The 15,658-nt window shown below is 36.0% G+C and overlaps 1 protein-coding gene across 1 annotated transcript in view; it reads left to right on the top strand.

The window, feature by feature from the left end:
* TBC1D19 (TBC1 domain family, member 19) overlaps positions 1-12,828 on the top strand; it is a 70,348-nt gene extending 57,520 nt beyond the window's left edge. The window contains exons 16-20 of the mRNA XM_004681498.2: positions 2,219-2,328; positions 4,371-4,462; positions 8,006-8,121; positions 11,127-11,197; positions 12,215-12,828. Of these exons, the coding sequence (XP_004681555.1) occupies positions 2,219-2,328; positions 4,371-4,462; positions 8,006-8,121; positions 11,127-11,197; positions 12,215-12,289 (464 nt within the window). The 3' untranslated portion in view covers positions 12,290-12,828. The remainder of the gene's footprint in view (positions 1-2,218; positions 2,329-4,370; positions 4,463-8,005; positions 8,122-11,126; positions 11,198-12,214) is intronic.
* Positions 12,829-15,658: the final 2,830 nt, after the last annotated feature.

The following is a 15,658-nucleotide window of genomic DNA, read 5'->3' as shown; positions in this document are numbered from 1 at the left end:
CTGAAGCCACTTTCGCATGAGTTCGATTCCCACCTGCCCCAAGGTGACCCACATGGCGTGGCAGACCTCTCCTGACACGCCCGCTGCTCCCCTCAGCAGTGTACTTCATCGATCTGCCTGTTCTGCTCCCCACTTTGTCTCTGGTGAAGCCTCTCGCCGCCCCTCAGCCTCTGGCTTGTACCCCAGTTCTGTGTGTACAAATAAATCTTTAAAAAAAAAAAAAACCTTCAGTTTTCAGCATCAACCGTGGTGAATGACAGTTTTTAAAACTAGCATATAGTAAAAGACATTAAAGTACTGGCAACTTTGCACTGAACTGCCCTTGATGGTACTGAATTGCTTTGTTCTCTTGGGCAGCATAATTCCCTGACATAACTATATAACTATAACATAGTTACAGTGACGTTCTGTCATATATCTTTCTTATAAATATGTAAGGCATTTAAAATTGAAAACTTTAAAATGTTAAGAATATAAATTTTCAAAAATAAAATAATAAACAAGAATATAAATTCTCTAAACATCATGATATGCAGTTCAAATATTTTACGATTTTATTTGCCAATTAAACCTCAATGAAACTGAAGCTGAGAAAAAAAAGGAATATGAATTTTTACTTCTACTGATAAAAATGTTAGCCCTTTTACTACTCTATTTTAATAATTCCAGCAGCAAGTATTTTCAAGTACATAGGTTTTAAAAGGTATATTTGAGTGATTTGGTGGATGGTTAACAATGTCAAGGAAGTTTAAATCTGCTGACATTTCTCAGGGTGCAGTATGTGCCATTGATTTTTGCCTGTTACTTACAATGCTAATTTTTGATAATTACTCATCAGCAGTACTGATGAATACTCCCATCCATCACAGATAATTGAATTTTTGTATTTGTAAAAATTGAAACGATTTCATTACTATCCCTTTCACTTTGTCAAAAATAAGTGAGTTGAGTTGGCTCACTGGTTCCTTAATGCCTAGTGTCCTCAGGACGTTCTTGACAGTTTATAAAACCCCAGAACTTCTTACCTTTACAGTTTATTTCATAGTTGGAATTGGCCAACAAGTAAGTTACTTTTTATTAGTTCATGTATGTTATGTGCAGTTTATGTATGCACATTATAAATGTGCCTATGCTGCTTAGTATTCTTAGGCTTAAAAAGATGAAATGCATGACCTTATTTGTCAGAGTAACTACTTTTTTTTTTTTTAAAGAACTATTTATTTATGCATACAGAACTGGGGTACAAACCAGAGGTGCAAGGGCAGTGAGTGGATTCACCAGAGACAGAGCAGGGAGCAGAACAGGCAGACTGATGAAGTGCACTGCTGAGGGGAGCAGTGGGCGGGTCAGGAGAGGTCTGCAGCATCATGTGGGTCACCTCCCTGGCCAGGTTTTGAACGTGTGCTGAAGTGGCTGCAACTGGCTTCATAATGCTGCACTTTAACATTTTGTGCCACTAGGGAAGGCCCAGAATAGACTACTTATTTTGTTGGATCAGTATCAGGACTTTCTGACATTTTGCTATGGGGTGTTTGTTGACTTGATCCAACTGTGTTTGATTGCTAAGAACTGGGTGCAAGAGAAAATTAAATTCAATGACTCTGCCAGTGAATTGTTTTGAGTCTGTAAAAACTATCTTGATACATATTGAAATATGCCACTGTAGATTAAGAAGTCTAAACTGTTAATCAAAATTTTTATTTTCAAATAGAACTAGTTGAAAACCATGCTCCTTAAAGTTAGCCATAAACTGTCTTATATTTTACTTATCAGACTTCAAAAATGAAAAATTTTGTAAAGTAACCTGTACTCTTTACAAAACGAAGTAAAAATTCATTGCCTTATTATTGCTTTCTTACTACTTCAAAAAAATTTTTAAGAGAGTTGACTTTATGTAGTTTTTAGAAGTTAACTTGGAATTTTTAATATCTTTATGTAATTCCATTATGTAATTCTTATGTGACTGCTAAATTGGGATTAGGAGTTACAGTAGCTTATACTTTATTCTTTTCTTTATAATTTTGAATGACTCTTTGAACTATTTATGCATATATTTCCTTTTCAGCAGGAAAAGCCAATATAGATATTTTAAATTTATGAGTGAATGTTAATATAAAATACTGTTTAGTTTTTCACGTTTCATGAAACTTATTTTTAAAATTTTAAAAATAAAATTTAGTAGTTCTGCAATGTTATCAATTACTTTTTTGTTTTTCAGTTGCACCACTTTGTTTTCTATATCATGAACCTTCAAAATTGTATCAGATATTCCGTGAGATGTACGTGCGTTTTTTCTTCAGGCTCCATTCCATCTCCTCTCATCCTTCTGTAAGTTCATAAAAAATGAATCAAACATACTTTAATCTGTTCATTCTTTCCTTTAAAAAGTCTCTTACTCAATTAAATTGTAAAGCATCAGATTTTAATACGTAACGTCACACAATTTATTTCTATCAACTGAAAAAATAGATATCTAAATATTTATGGTAATAGAGAGCAAAAAGTTCTTACTGATTGCATTTAAAATATCTTTTATATGTTAAAAGACAAAAAGTACTCAGATTTTTAAAAAGACATAAAGTACTCAGATTTTTAATGTTGGCTTCCTCATCTGTGAAATGAGGTTCACAGTATGCTACTATAATGCTGAAAATGTCTACGGAGAAGACGTACTCGGCTCAGGACAGGGGTGCCGTGAATAAATGGCTGCTGTTGTTGTTTCTGTGTTGTGATCACTGTCATTGTCATCTTTCTTCTGTTCATGAAAATCAAATGTTTGTCACTTTTTTGTAAATTTCCTATGGCAGTTAGCATACTAGGTATTTTTGTATGTTTATTCCATAGATAGTTCTTTGGCCTCAATGGAAGCAGATCAGGGGTGGAACATTTTTATCTGTTTTAATTTAGCTAGTCCTTTACCATGTATTTTTTCACCTACAAGCCTGAGTATTTATTTCATTTCTGCTATACTTTTTCCTCCTTGGGCCCTGCTTTAAGGGTGACTTGACAGAATTCAAAAGAAACATTATACTGGAAAGTGTCAAGGTGACCACATTTTCTCAAAGAGAAACTGTATCACTGCTAATAAATTAAATGGCTGTTCTTTCCTCAGTTTAACCCTATGCCTTCCTGTTCTGCCTTCCTCCAGCTCCAATTTTGCTTTTATGCTTTGCTAATACAAGTTGTCAAACAACAGGATGTCACAGAAGAACAAATGAAGATCATCAATTATCCTGGGTTTCTTCTCTCTGAGACAAGTTAATTTAGTGCTTATCTTACATTAACATTTAACCTAGAATAATTAGAAATATGTTAGTGTTTCTCTTTTATAATACTTTATTCTTAGCATCAGATTTTTTTGCTCTCATATTCCACAAATTAAGCTTTGAGTTCAAAAACATTTAACGAGTTGTCCCGCATACATTCCTGGTGTTTTCCCTATGCAGAATACTGAAGCTGTACACTAAGCCACTCTGGATATTCCCTCCCAGCCTCATGCTGACCCTGAGGTGTCCATTTTCAGCTGGTTGACTGGACCAGCCTTGCCCTGTCCCTTCATCCAGTGGATGGGGGCTTCTTTTCTGGCCTGCAGCCAGGCTGAACTGTTTGGAACCATAACAACCTTTTTTTTCTTTAGAAACTCAGAAAGAGGATTAAAACTTCCTTACAAAGATCAGCCATGAGGAATGCTGAGCTACAAGAAAGACTTTATTCAGAGTAGTGAAGTAATAAACGCACTTGAAAAACCACTGCTTAAATCGGTGACTTCTTGCACTCTATAAGTAATGCCCTTAAAACAATAGATTTCAGTACAAAAAAACTACCTTTAAACTAAGTAGTCAAACACTGTTGTTTGATAACTTCCTGATGCAAATTTCAAACAGTCAGCAGTCTTTCCCCTGGGGATGAATTTCAAAGAAAGAGTGAAAAAAGCAGGAAATATTTTTCTTCTTGGGTGAGGCAGCTGAAAGGGAAGGGATGTGAGGGAGAAAGCAAGGGGTGTGGCTGTCACACCAGAGAAATACCTGGAAGCTGGAATGCCTCCAGAAAAAACTAATTCTGCTGGGCCTAAGTGATATTACGCAGCTTGCAAAGTAGAGCAGGTTTTCTAGAAGGGATGTTTTCCTTGAATTCTGAATACAGCATGCCAGCTTCCACGGGAACGCTATGGGTTAAACAGGAGACTCTAGCCTAGGAATGGTATCCAAGGAGGATTAAGTTAATACATTTCCTGGTTTTAACTCTTAATATAAAACATATTTAAAATATTTAAAGAAGATTTATACTGAAACCTAATTCTCATTTCCATTTGAGTAATTTGTTGGCAGATCTCATTTTTAAACACTAAAACGTGTGTCTCTCTTGGGCAGGGCATTGTGTCACTCTGCTTGCTGTTTGAAACTCTTCTTCAAACTTATCTCCCCCAGCTCTTTTATCATCTACGAGAAATTGGGGCTCAACCGTAAGTATTTTTCTCTCCCAATGAAAGAATACATTGTTTGACATCAGGAGGCTCTTTTTTCATCACTGTAAATCACTTGCAAAGATGCAGTAATTTTTTCAGACAAATTAAACTAAAAACTTTCCCCAACGAAACAGTAGTTATTAAGTAGTAAATCACAATGCTAAATTGTACCCAAAATTCTTGACAGAATTACCAAAATCCTAATAAAATCTCATTTGCTAAAATTTTTGTGTGGCTACAACAGGCACATTCTTGGGAACAGTCACTACAAGAGAACTGTGATAATGCTAACATCAAGTCTGTATAGACTAAATCTATCAGGGACAGCTTTTGAAACTTCCCTAGTTTAAAGTTTACTTTCATTAAAAGAAAGCAGGTCAGGTAGCTACCAATGGTTGTATACCTATTTTTACTTCCAAAAGTTTGCGTATTTGCTCATTTATCTCAGTATGAGTTATCTATGAATATGCAGAATAATGTTACTGGATTCTCTCTTCAAAATAATGTCCAAAGCAGCAGAAGCTTCAGAATGATTTGTCTGTCTTTGTTACTGCCATCCCTCTGTTCAGTTGTCTTCCTCTACTGAGGAAGCTTGTTTGAAATGAGCATGAACTCTTTGAGGCTACAAAAGAAGGTAACGTGAAATAAAACAAGTTAGAGTTTGTATGCTTCATACTGGAATCCATAGCAGACGGCCAGATGGGTGAGTGGATGAACTGAAGAGACAGATCCAGATTCAAATTCGATCTCTACTAAACTGTATAATCTTGGTGAAATTATTCAGTTACCCAAGCATCAATTTCTCCTTAAGTCATGATAATCAATTCCCTCTTTTTTTATAATTAAGATGGTTTCCTACCTCATGAAATTATGTCAAGATTGAATATCTGTATTTCCTTTTAGTAAAGGAAATACCTCTGAATTTCAGGTACCTTGGGCCTTAATAATATCCTTTATACCATCCAGTGGAAATACTGAGTTCATATTCTTTTGTAGCCATTAAACAACAGGATTCTGGTAATGATTGAGATTATAAAACAAAAAGGTGGCAGAAATTTACACGTCTTTTTTTTCTTAACTTTGTAATAAAATGGCCTCTTTCATATCATTGTGAAATGAATATTTGAATACAAGTAAGCTTTTTTTGATGGTCATTTAGTTTATTTCTAGAAACATAATTTTTTTTTGTACACTTCAATCATTAAAAGGGCAAAATTTATTTCAATATATATACATTAAAATTCTTATGTAGGAGAAAATATAAAAATTCAGTTGTCAAATCAGTTTTTGAGTTGAATGAAATGAATTAAAATACTGTTACTGGAAGGTTTTTAATTTAAAATTTAATTTTTTAAATAGGTGTATGACTCAAGTCATCTATTTCTTGTTGAATGAGCTTTAGTGTTTTATCTATTTTATCTAAGTTATTAGATTTTTGAACAGAGTTATTCATAATATCCTCTAATGAGTCTTAATTAGTCTTTGTCTATAAGATCAGCGTGACATTACCTCTCTCAATCCTGGGCCTAATAATTGTAACTTTTTCCATTATTCTAGCTAGGGATTTATCAGTGTCCCTCAAAAACCAGCTTTTGGTTTCATTGATTTCCTGTTGTGTTTTTTATTTTTTCTGTATTTAATTTCATTAATTTATGTTCTTATTCTTTCCTTCTTTAGGTTTATTTTGCTTTTATCTTTCTGCTTGCCAAAGGTGAAATAGATCATTGATTTTCTTTTTTAATATAAACAAAGTTATTAAGTTTCCCTCAAAATACTCTAGCTTATTTTTACTTTTTTATACTTATATTGTGTTTTTATTTTCATTACATTCAAAATGTTTTTTAGTTTCTCTGTGACGTCCTCCTTGCACATGGTTAATATAGAAATATGTTAATTTTCAAATGTTGGAAAGATGATATCTTTCTGTTGATCTTAATTCTGTTTTAGTTAAACAATATGCTTCATAAGATTTCAGTTCTTTTAAATTTGTTGACATTTGTTATATGACCCAAGCTATGATCTATCTTGGTGAAGGTTTCATATGCTTTGAAAGGAATTCATATTTTGCTAACAGTGGGCACAGAATGTTCTATAAATGTCAAGAAAAATTTGTTGATAAGGTTCAAGCCTTCTATATATTTGTTAATTTTGTTTACTTTTTCTATTGATTATTAAGAAAGAAATGTTAGCTTTTCCATTGTTATTATGTATTTGTCATTTTTTCCATCGTTGCGTTGGCACATACATTTTTTTATTTCTTGTATTTCAAGCTCTGTTTTAGGAGAATTAATTCCTTTGTGTTTGTCCAGTTCGGGATTTGCTGAGCTTCATGAATCTTACGTATTTTACCAAATTTAGAAAGTTTTCAACCACTAGTTTAAAAAAAAATCTGTACCGCATGCTGTCTCCTTTACTTGTGATTCTAGTGATGCAAGTGATCCCACAGCTCCCTGAAGTTCTGATCACTTGATTTTTCAATCCTTTTTTACTTTATGCTTCAGAATTTACACTCACTATTTGTTTATATTCAAATTCTCTGACTCTTTCCACAGTCACTTCTGTTTTGTTATTAGAGTCATTCACAGTGTTTGTTACTGTACTTTTACTTCTGAAGTATTTGGTTCGTATTAATAAGAACAAACTTTACTAGGCATAAGTTATACTCAGTAAACTTTATTTTTAAGATACTGATTCTAATCTACCTGTCTAGGGGCTCATGATGTGTGTTACTATTGTTCTAAAAAGATATCCTGAAAGATCCAGTAAAATTAGGCCAAGTTAATAATTTAGATGTAAAATTATCAAATGAATTTTTTTAATTTAAAATATCCAGTGATACAAGTTTTAGTGGCTTCTACAAACACTCTAAAAACAAGCAAACGCTTAATTTGTCTGAACTACTACCTACATGTACTTTGTTATGTTAGAATAAGAGTTAGCCAGTATTATGGAATTTCTTCAACACACAGGTCTTTTCTAGTCATAAGAGAATTAATATGACACTAACCAGGACAATCCCTGGATCTCTTTCTCTCTTTTAAGAAAATAGCACAGATATTTATCTATATATTATTGTAATAATTCCAGCAAAGAATTTGGCTATCAGTGGCAGTCAAATGATGTTTAGATGCTATTGATAGTACAGGAATGTAGGGGCTAGTTTATCTTTTAAGGCCCCAAAACCAAAGAGTTTGTTTCCTGATTCCAGAGATAAATTGCTATTATAACATGACCTATTTACAAGTAGTGCAATCTCATACCTTTTAGGGGTTTGTTTTTTTGCAAAATGAAATTCAGTTGAATTTACTGGTTGATCTTTTCAGAGTTCTAAAAACCTTCATTTTCACATACATGATTTGAAACCAGAAATCTAAGATCCTTTATTGTTAAATTTCTTTGTTTTCAAAAACTTCTACCTGTTGCTTCATTTGTCCTCTGTGGTCATTTGAAATGTAGGAATAGAACTTACTGGGCCCTTCTGATACTGCCTTTTGGAAACATTACACTTGTAAAATTTACTTTCTTCTTCCTTGCTTATAGACTTCGCATATCATTTAAGTGGATGGTCCGAGCTTTCTCTGGATACTTAGCAACAGATCAGCTCCTGCTTTTGTGGGATAGAATCCTTGGATACAACTCTCTGGAAATTCTTGCTGGTAAGAGTAAAGTGCTTGTTTGTAAAACACATGCTATTTAAACCAGGGTCATCATCTGGTTTTTTTTGCCTTGCTTCTCTTGTTCCCCCAAAGTCTTTCAGGCTAAGTAGCCTTGTTTCCTTGCTCCCATTTTTCAAGTGACAGAACTTTAGAGGTTCCGTCAACGAATTCTTCTGGATATGTCATAAATCTTAAAGTACAGATCATTTTGTATCATTTCAAAAGGAAGGGGTTTAGTATAAAAAAGTGTTCAGACTTTTAGAATGGACTTGTTAATTGTTACCTGAAGAGTTAAGAAATTTTCTATGAAAGAAATGTTGAATTAAGATGTCAAGGTCTCTCCAGTTTATTTATTTATTTATTTTGGTGACATATTGCCACTCATTAAAATGAAGTAAAAAAGCAATAATGAATGTTTGAGTATTACATTCACTGTAAGCCAGGCATTCTGTTAGTACCACAATACATTGATTAGAAAGGTTACCAGTGAATGAGAAGTGTGGATATGCAGTCCACATACAATTCTTCCTCATCTTAGTCAGTGGGGAAGAATTGTATAACATCACAATTGGAACTGGACTGATGAGATTCCCCTTCCTGTGATACTCGGCTGAAGAGCCACACAGTAGGTTATTCCTTGTAGATGGCTACAGATTTGTTTTAATTATTTCATGCTTTATTTTGGTATGAATATGTTGGGTCCACTTCTTTTGCTCAAGTGAGTTCTGATAGCCTTAGAAATATTTAATAACCATTACTAGCTTGGATTTTTAGATAACTAGGCCTTTTGTAGAAGAGTTTAAAGCAAAGTTGCCTTAATGTTCATAGGATTGATTCAAATTAAAGTAATAAGAATGGTTTAAAATATCAAAAGTAATATTAAAGTTTCTGTATTTCATATGAAGCATGATTTCAGTTGAAAATATCCCAAAGTATATGCCTTTTCTCCCTGCCAACAAGTGTGCTCTGTGTAAGGGCTGGGCAAACCAAACATGAAGCAGATGGGAAGGAACTTCTGTGATGTGACACCAAGATAAATAAAGGGTATGAGCACATAAGCATTTTGGATACGAGGTCAATTAGTGAACTGATCTTCTCACCCCCACACCCCACCCCCGCCCTTATCTACCATTGGAAAAACAATTTCCCGCCTCTTTCCTGCCACAGCAAAAAATTTAACCATCCTGTCAGCTTTTACCTACTCTGTTAACTTATACACATAACAGGAAGTAGTAATCACGCTACTGAGTTTCTAAATGGCCCCATTGTCAAATATTATTGCAGATATTAGGAAACTATAAAGAAGTTACTGGTCAACAGAAATGGTTTTGTTAATCTTGTAAACGTAGGAGCTCAGTACTTGACAGTACTTAAGTTTTCTACTTTTCAATTAAAGGGTGAATCCTTTGACCCAGATCACTTCCATCCCTGTTACATTTTAAATAGTCCCAGCTGATTTGAGTTTTAAAATTTTGTTTTATCACTACCATCTTTTTTACCCTAGGGTTTTCCTCTCTAACTAATTCCAATACTTTTTGCCAGATTGTCCAAAATTGTTGTGTCCTAAATAAAGGCCTGTGCTTCACAGGCACCACTAAACTGCCTCTCCCTGGGGGAACTAGAGGCCTTGAGCCACACTTCTACTCCCCTGGCCCAGCCACGTGCCTGTCAGGTCCCTGTGCCGCCTTGACATTCTCCTCATGCCAGCCCTGGAAAATGATTTTGAAGAACAGTAGAGAAGACACTTGGGGAAACACGCAGTTCTCATGTCAGGGAGGAGTCGTCGCGCTTAAAGCCATCTCAGAGTCATCACTAGAGACTAGGCGTTCAGGCCCCAGAGCCAGTGCTGAGCCCTCATCCTGCTATTTCCCATCCTCGTGACTGATCCTGTCACATGAACTCACTGTGCCTCAGTTTCCACATTTGTCAAGTGTGAGTACTAACAACAGTACTCACCACCTAGAGTTGCTGTGATCATTGCTCTTATTATTCTGGGCAGGTGTCCCAGCTCACAGTGTGCTTGAATGTAGGTCCGTTTACATTAACGGTGGCTATTCACTTAGGAACCAGTCTTCCACACCATTTTGAAGATTCTTATCATTCATTTACTGAACTTTAAGAACTTGTTAAGTAGGGTGTACTCCCACCACTCACTGGTGCTAGGTGAAAAGGGGAGAAGCCCAACCTCATCTCAGGCAGTAACAGCTCCTCCTCAGAGTTGCCACCTCTTCTATGGGCCCTTTGCTCCAGATGCATCTTTCTCACACGGACTAGATAGGAAGTATAGTATGGTCGCTTCATTCTCTCCTAATATGCAGATGTGTAGTGGAAACAAAAATCGAAATGTCGTTTTCTATTCACTAGATATTATTCACCCTCAAGATGTCCGTTTTTGAAGAAGGTTTTTTTAATCCTGTGAACATTACTGTAAATCTCAGGATAAGTGCCACCACAGTCCTCCCCACAATCATACCCATTGGTGACACTAAGAAAATCAGTGCTGGGCATAAAAAACATAAATGTAACAAGATATTATAAAAACATTTTTAAAGAACGCCTTTATGGTGATGCTTCTATCAGGACACATCTCAATACATATAGAAAATGATCTATTTAAAAATTCAGTCTATAAGCTTCTAGAAGCCTCTCGCCTACATTAGTAAGAAACACCTGCATAAGAAGTAACCTTAAACTATCAGTCACTAGCTCGTCATGCTCTTCGAAAACTGTTCTAACTTAAGTTGTAGGTATGAACGAAACAAGTTATTAATTGGCCTTTTAGCCCCATTGAATGTTCCTTTCCCCCAACATTGTGGACTCTGTAATCTTGCTCTCGGCCGCTGGCCTCGAGGTAACCACTTTCATTCTTCCCAGACCTTCTGTCAGAGGCCTGCATGCAGCCCTTGAAAGCACTGCCTCTGAGCCCCACGGTGGGCTGTGGGCATCGAGCAAGCCTGCGGCCGAGAAACCGGTCAGCAGTTAAAATAGTGTGCATTCTTTTCCAGTTCTGGCAGCTGCTGTGTTTGCTTTCCGAGCAGTGAACCTGATGGAGGTGACATCATTGGCTGCAGCTGAAGTAAGGATAAGTTTCACTCTGATGGGATGGAAATAGTTCCTGGCAGATCGCCAGCTCAGGCGCTTTAGCTCAGATGCATAGGACACACGTCGCCAGAGCCTGATTTTTGGACCTGGGTAAAACCTTGAAGTCCCGAGCCAAGGAATATTAAATATTCAAAATTTCTTAATTACTTGAAAACAATCTTTTTGTGACAGAGTTATGAACAAGATTATTATGAAAACCATTCAAACCATTATGGGAAACAAGATACTTAGATATCTTAATGGAAATTACTGGCGCTTATATTGTGGGGTTTTTTTATCACTCTTGTCCATGTATTATACTCATAGAACAAAGAAAAAATGCCTTGAGAGAGTCAAAGAGCAGTGTTTGAATGACGTAGTAAACAGACATAGGATTTTTTGCTTATTTTAAATTGTGAGCGAATTATTTAAAACTGGTTTCTTTTCAGCATCATGATTTATACCTAAAACAGGGTTCAATTAAATAGCAGTTTACTGTGTCACCCTATTTGTCATCTCATAGAAATGTAAATTTTACTCTTAAAATAGCTGCCTACATTCTTTGTTTAAAGGGAAGAGGATGTTTATGCATCTTGCAACTGAATAAACATGAGTTCCATCTCAAAATGATTTCCTGAAGTCAGTTACTCCTGATACTAGTATAACGGGACTAAGATTCATAATGTACGTTTATTTATAGAAGCAAGTTGAAATGTTAGACCTCCTATAAACCCATGCTACTGTGTATATTTGAAAAAGGCTCAAGGCTGATGTCCAGGTTATTTTCTACTGTGCATTTTAGCATTTTGTACATGTTCTAACATTAAGATTTTAGAAAAGAGATAGAAAGTTGTAGCTTAAGTACAGAGTGTTGGGACAAATCTGAAGACCTTAGAATGTGTCAAAGCCACAATTACATTGTAATGGTGTTTCTGTTCTACTTGATTTCATAGACATCTCTTTGCTGATTAACATACTGATATTAATACTTTTTTTTGTTTTTTTGTTTCAGGCAGTTCTTGCTGATCTTTCTACTTTAAAAGTTATGCCTCTTCTTCAGATTTTTCTGTTTGCTACTGTCACTTAATCTTCTAAAGGTCACTGACAACACATCTAGTTTTTCATTAGAAACTAATCATGAACTATGCAAACTCTGCATAAAACCAAAATTAAACCTTGCATATAAGCCAATAAAGATCATGTTCCCTCCTAAGTTAAACCTAAGTAGTTTTTCACTTTTTGAAACAATTATTCTGCACACCAAATATTGCACGGCATGCTGCTGATTTTCAACAGAGAAGCAATAGATGTGTTTCTGCTAACTGAGCATTATATATATATATATATATATATATATATATATATGACTTTATAAAAGGCATGTAACATATGCAATAAGACAAAAATACTGTAATAAACTTGGAGAGGTCATTTGTCTCTGGGACAATTCTCTCATGTCAGTTCTAAATTATCTGTATCATTTTGCCCTATATGTTGTTTTTCACTCAGAGTCATGGGTGGGGTAGGATGTGGGAAGACTTGAAAAAGAAAACCCTTTAAGTAGGAATTCAAATGTGCTTTGGTGTTCTTAACTTTTCTCTCACCAGAGATCTTCTAGATCCTTTTCTACTTTATTTTCTCTCTTAAAGGTCTATACTGGAAAAGTAAAATGCATTTGTCTCCATCTGACAGTATTTTTTTTCATCACTTCCTAAAAATATATCAGAAAATGACTGAGTGATCCCTTCAAACATGTCAACCTCCCATCTCTTGATTAGAAGACTTGGTTAGAAAACCCGCAGAGGCCTTTTGCCAGATTCTGTTACCTTGGAAGTATACAAAGAGAACACCCAAGGTTTCAGTGAAGGGAATGAAAAATCAAAACCATGTCCACTCGTGCTGAAGCATGATTTAACGAGATTTTCTAGGGCGAAGCAACTGAAGGAAACGCCAAGTAGGTACAATTTCTGGTATCTACATCTAATTGATTCTAAAACTGATGGCATTATGCCAGAGATCAGTCTTATTTTGGTCGCTGTCATAAATGAAGGGTCTCATTTTATATTACTCACTATAAACTTGCCATTTCTGTAATATAAAATAATAGGATGTGTCGGTGGTGGTGGTGGTGGGGGAAGCCTGCAAACCATTGTCTTGAATTTAGATTGAAAGTGCTGATCATTTCCACAAAACTTTCTATCAATAATTTGATACTCTTATTCAATGTCTAGAATGGTATTAGTTTTATCTAAATGTATTTCCCAAGTCTTTTATTTGGAGAGTATATATCAGGAAATGTATGCAGTTTAGCACAGAATTACATGTGTGGTAGGATTTGATCCAGCTCATTATTAATTTCAAAATCTATGTTATATGCTCTTATTCATCAGAGCATATTTGTTATTACAGAGCAATAATAACTTATCCAGTGATTGTGTTGAATAGCCCAATTGCATTTCTCTCTAAGTGATGCAGTTATAATCACGCCCTGCCGTTCCGTGTGGGCAAGCGTACACTTTCCACAAGGATACCTGTGACTCAGGTTCCTCCTTCCCTCTTTCAGAAGAAATGAGGACAAAACATTGGGAAGAAAGGGCTTTAAGTGATGAAGGTCAAATGTCTACAGAATGCTCATCTTTGGCTTCTTTTCTTTAGAAACATACTCATAAGCCTTTTTTCAAAGTAGCAATATAACAATCTAATAGAAGAACATTTGACTGATAATTTACTGTCTCCTCTGTATTCTGTAAGCAAGGTTTGACTGTGTCACTTTCATGTTGGAGGCAGAGACAGGCAGTAGGAAATTATTTTATTTGTTGTTACCTTACAGGGTTGAGGGAGACCAAATGAGAAAACATATTTGAGAGTGATTTTTTTAAATTTATTTATTTATGCATACAGAACTGGGGTACAGGCCAGAGACTCAAGGGTGGCAAAAGACTTCACCAGAGACAGAGTGGGGAGCAGAACAGGCAGATCGACGAGGTACACTGCTGAGGGGAGCAGCGGGCGGACCAGGAGAGGTCTGCCACGCCATGTGGGTCACCTCTGGGGCGGGGTCAAACTCATGCTGAAGTGGCTTTAGCTTCTTAGTGTTGGGCCCGCCAGGGAGGGCCCTGAGAGTGATTTTTTTTTTAATTCCAAAAAGCATCAAGCAAATACACTATGTCATTGACAATTTTGATTATGACATTTTAAGGTAAAGTAGGAGAAGATCATGTATGCAGGATACCCAACTGTGTCAGCATTTGTATGAGTTTATTTGATAATTTGAGATTGTGTCTATAAAAATGTCTGGGCCATGGCACAGCAATCTTTGTATTTGGAACAGGGTCTCATCCATCCCCAGTGGCGATTGTGTAGCCCCTGCCTACCTTCTGGAAGTTTAGGAAATGAATGGCAAGAATCTTCAAAATGATTTAGAAAGTTGGTTCCTAAGTATACTGCTGCAGCTAATATAAGTAGATATTAAACACAACATATAGCTATAAAGTACAATATATAGCTATATACTAATACAGTCTATAGCTGTATATTAAAATACACTTTTACAGTGGGAGTAATAATAGCAGTTACCATACCAACTCTATGAAATGGACATTATTGTTAGCCCCATTTTACTTCGACAAAAGCTTTAATTTTGATTTGGACATCTACCTCCTCTCCATCTGCTTCAGATAAGGCCAATTCCCACCTGGGATTTCTAAATTGACCAGGCCATGCAACATGGGCTCTCCTTCTGGCCACAGGGTAAAATTTAAGACCAATGACTTTGGTTGAATCTTTCAGGAAAGCTAGATATGAAGAGAGAGAGAGAGAATCCAGGGTCTGTCTGGAGATGTGGCAGCCCCTGAAAGGAAAGTGAACAGCTGCTCTGTAGAAATCATTGATCCCACATCACACTCCATCCCTGGGCCATTCTGTCACATGAGCCAAAATATCCTCGTTACTGTGGTTAGGATCTCAAGGCGAGGTGACTTTCCCTTTCAGGTGATCCAAGCAATGAGGGTATCATTGTTTGATATAGGACCTCTGTCTACAATAGGTTAAACTAAAGAAATCTTTTAAAACTTTCTCCATCAAAACACACCAGGACCTTACAAGAATGCATTCTGTGTTCCAGACCTACTAAGCTGCCTGATGTCCCCAACACACATGGTAGGTCTCTCACCTTCAGTCCTTTCCTCACATAAAACCCTCTGCTTAGAATACCTTGTCTCCCTTCTCTATCAGACTCTTAGTGCAGCTCGAAACTCAACTCAGGAAATGAATCTTCAGGAAAGACTACTTCTCTCTGAATTCTCCTGATACCCTAAGTCTATGAAAGACATGTGTTAGCATGTCTTTCTCTTCCACTAGCCAGTGATTTCTTTTTTTAATTATTTATTTATTTGTGCATACCGAACTAGCGTACAGGCAGAGGTGCAGGGGCAGTGAGAGGCTTCACCAGAGACAG

The sequence above is a fragment of the Condylura cristata genome, unplaced genomic scaffold (genome assembly GCF_000260355.1).
Source record: "Condylura cristata isolate star-nosed mole 26May11 unplaced genomic scaffold, ConCri1.0 scaffold00012, whole genome shotgun sequence".
NCBI classification, from domain to species: domain Eukaryota; kingdom Metazoa; phylum Chordata; class Mammalia; order Eulipotyphla; family Talpidae; genus Condylura; species Condylura cristata.
The sequence above is the reverse complement of the archived record's forward strand: the minus strand, read 5'-3'. Positions and strand labels throughout refer to the sequence as shown.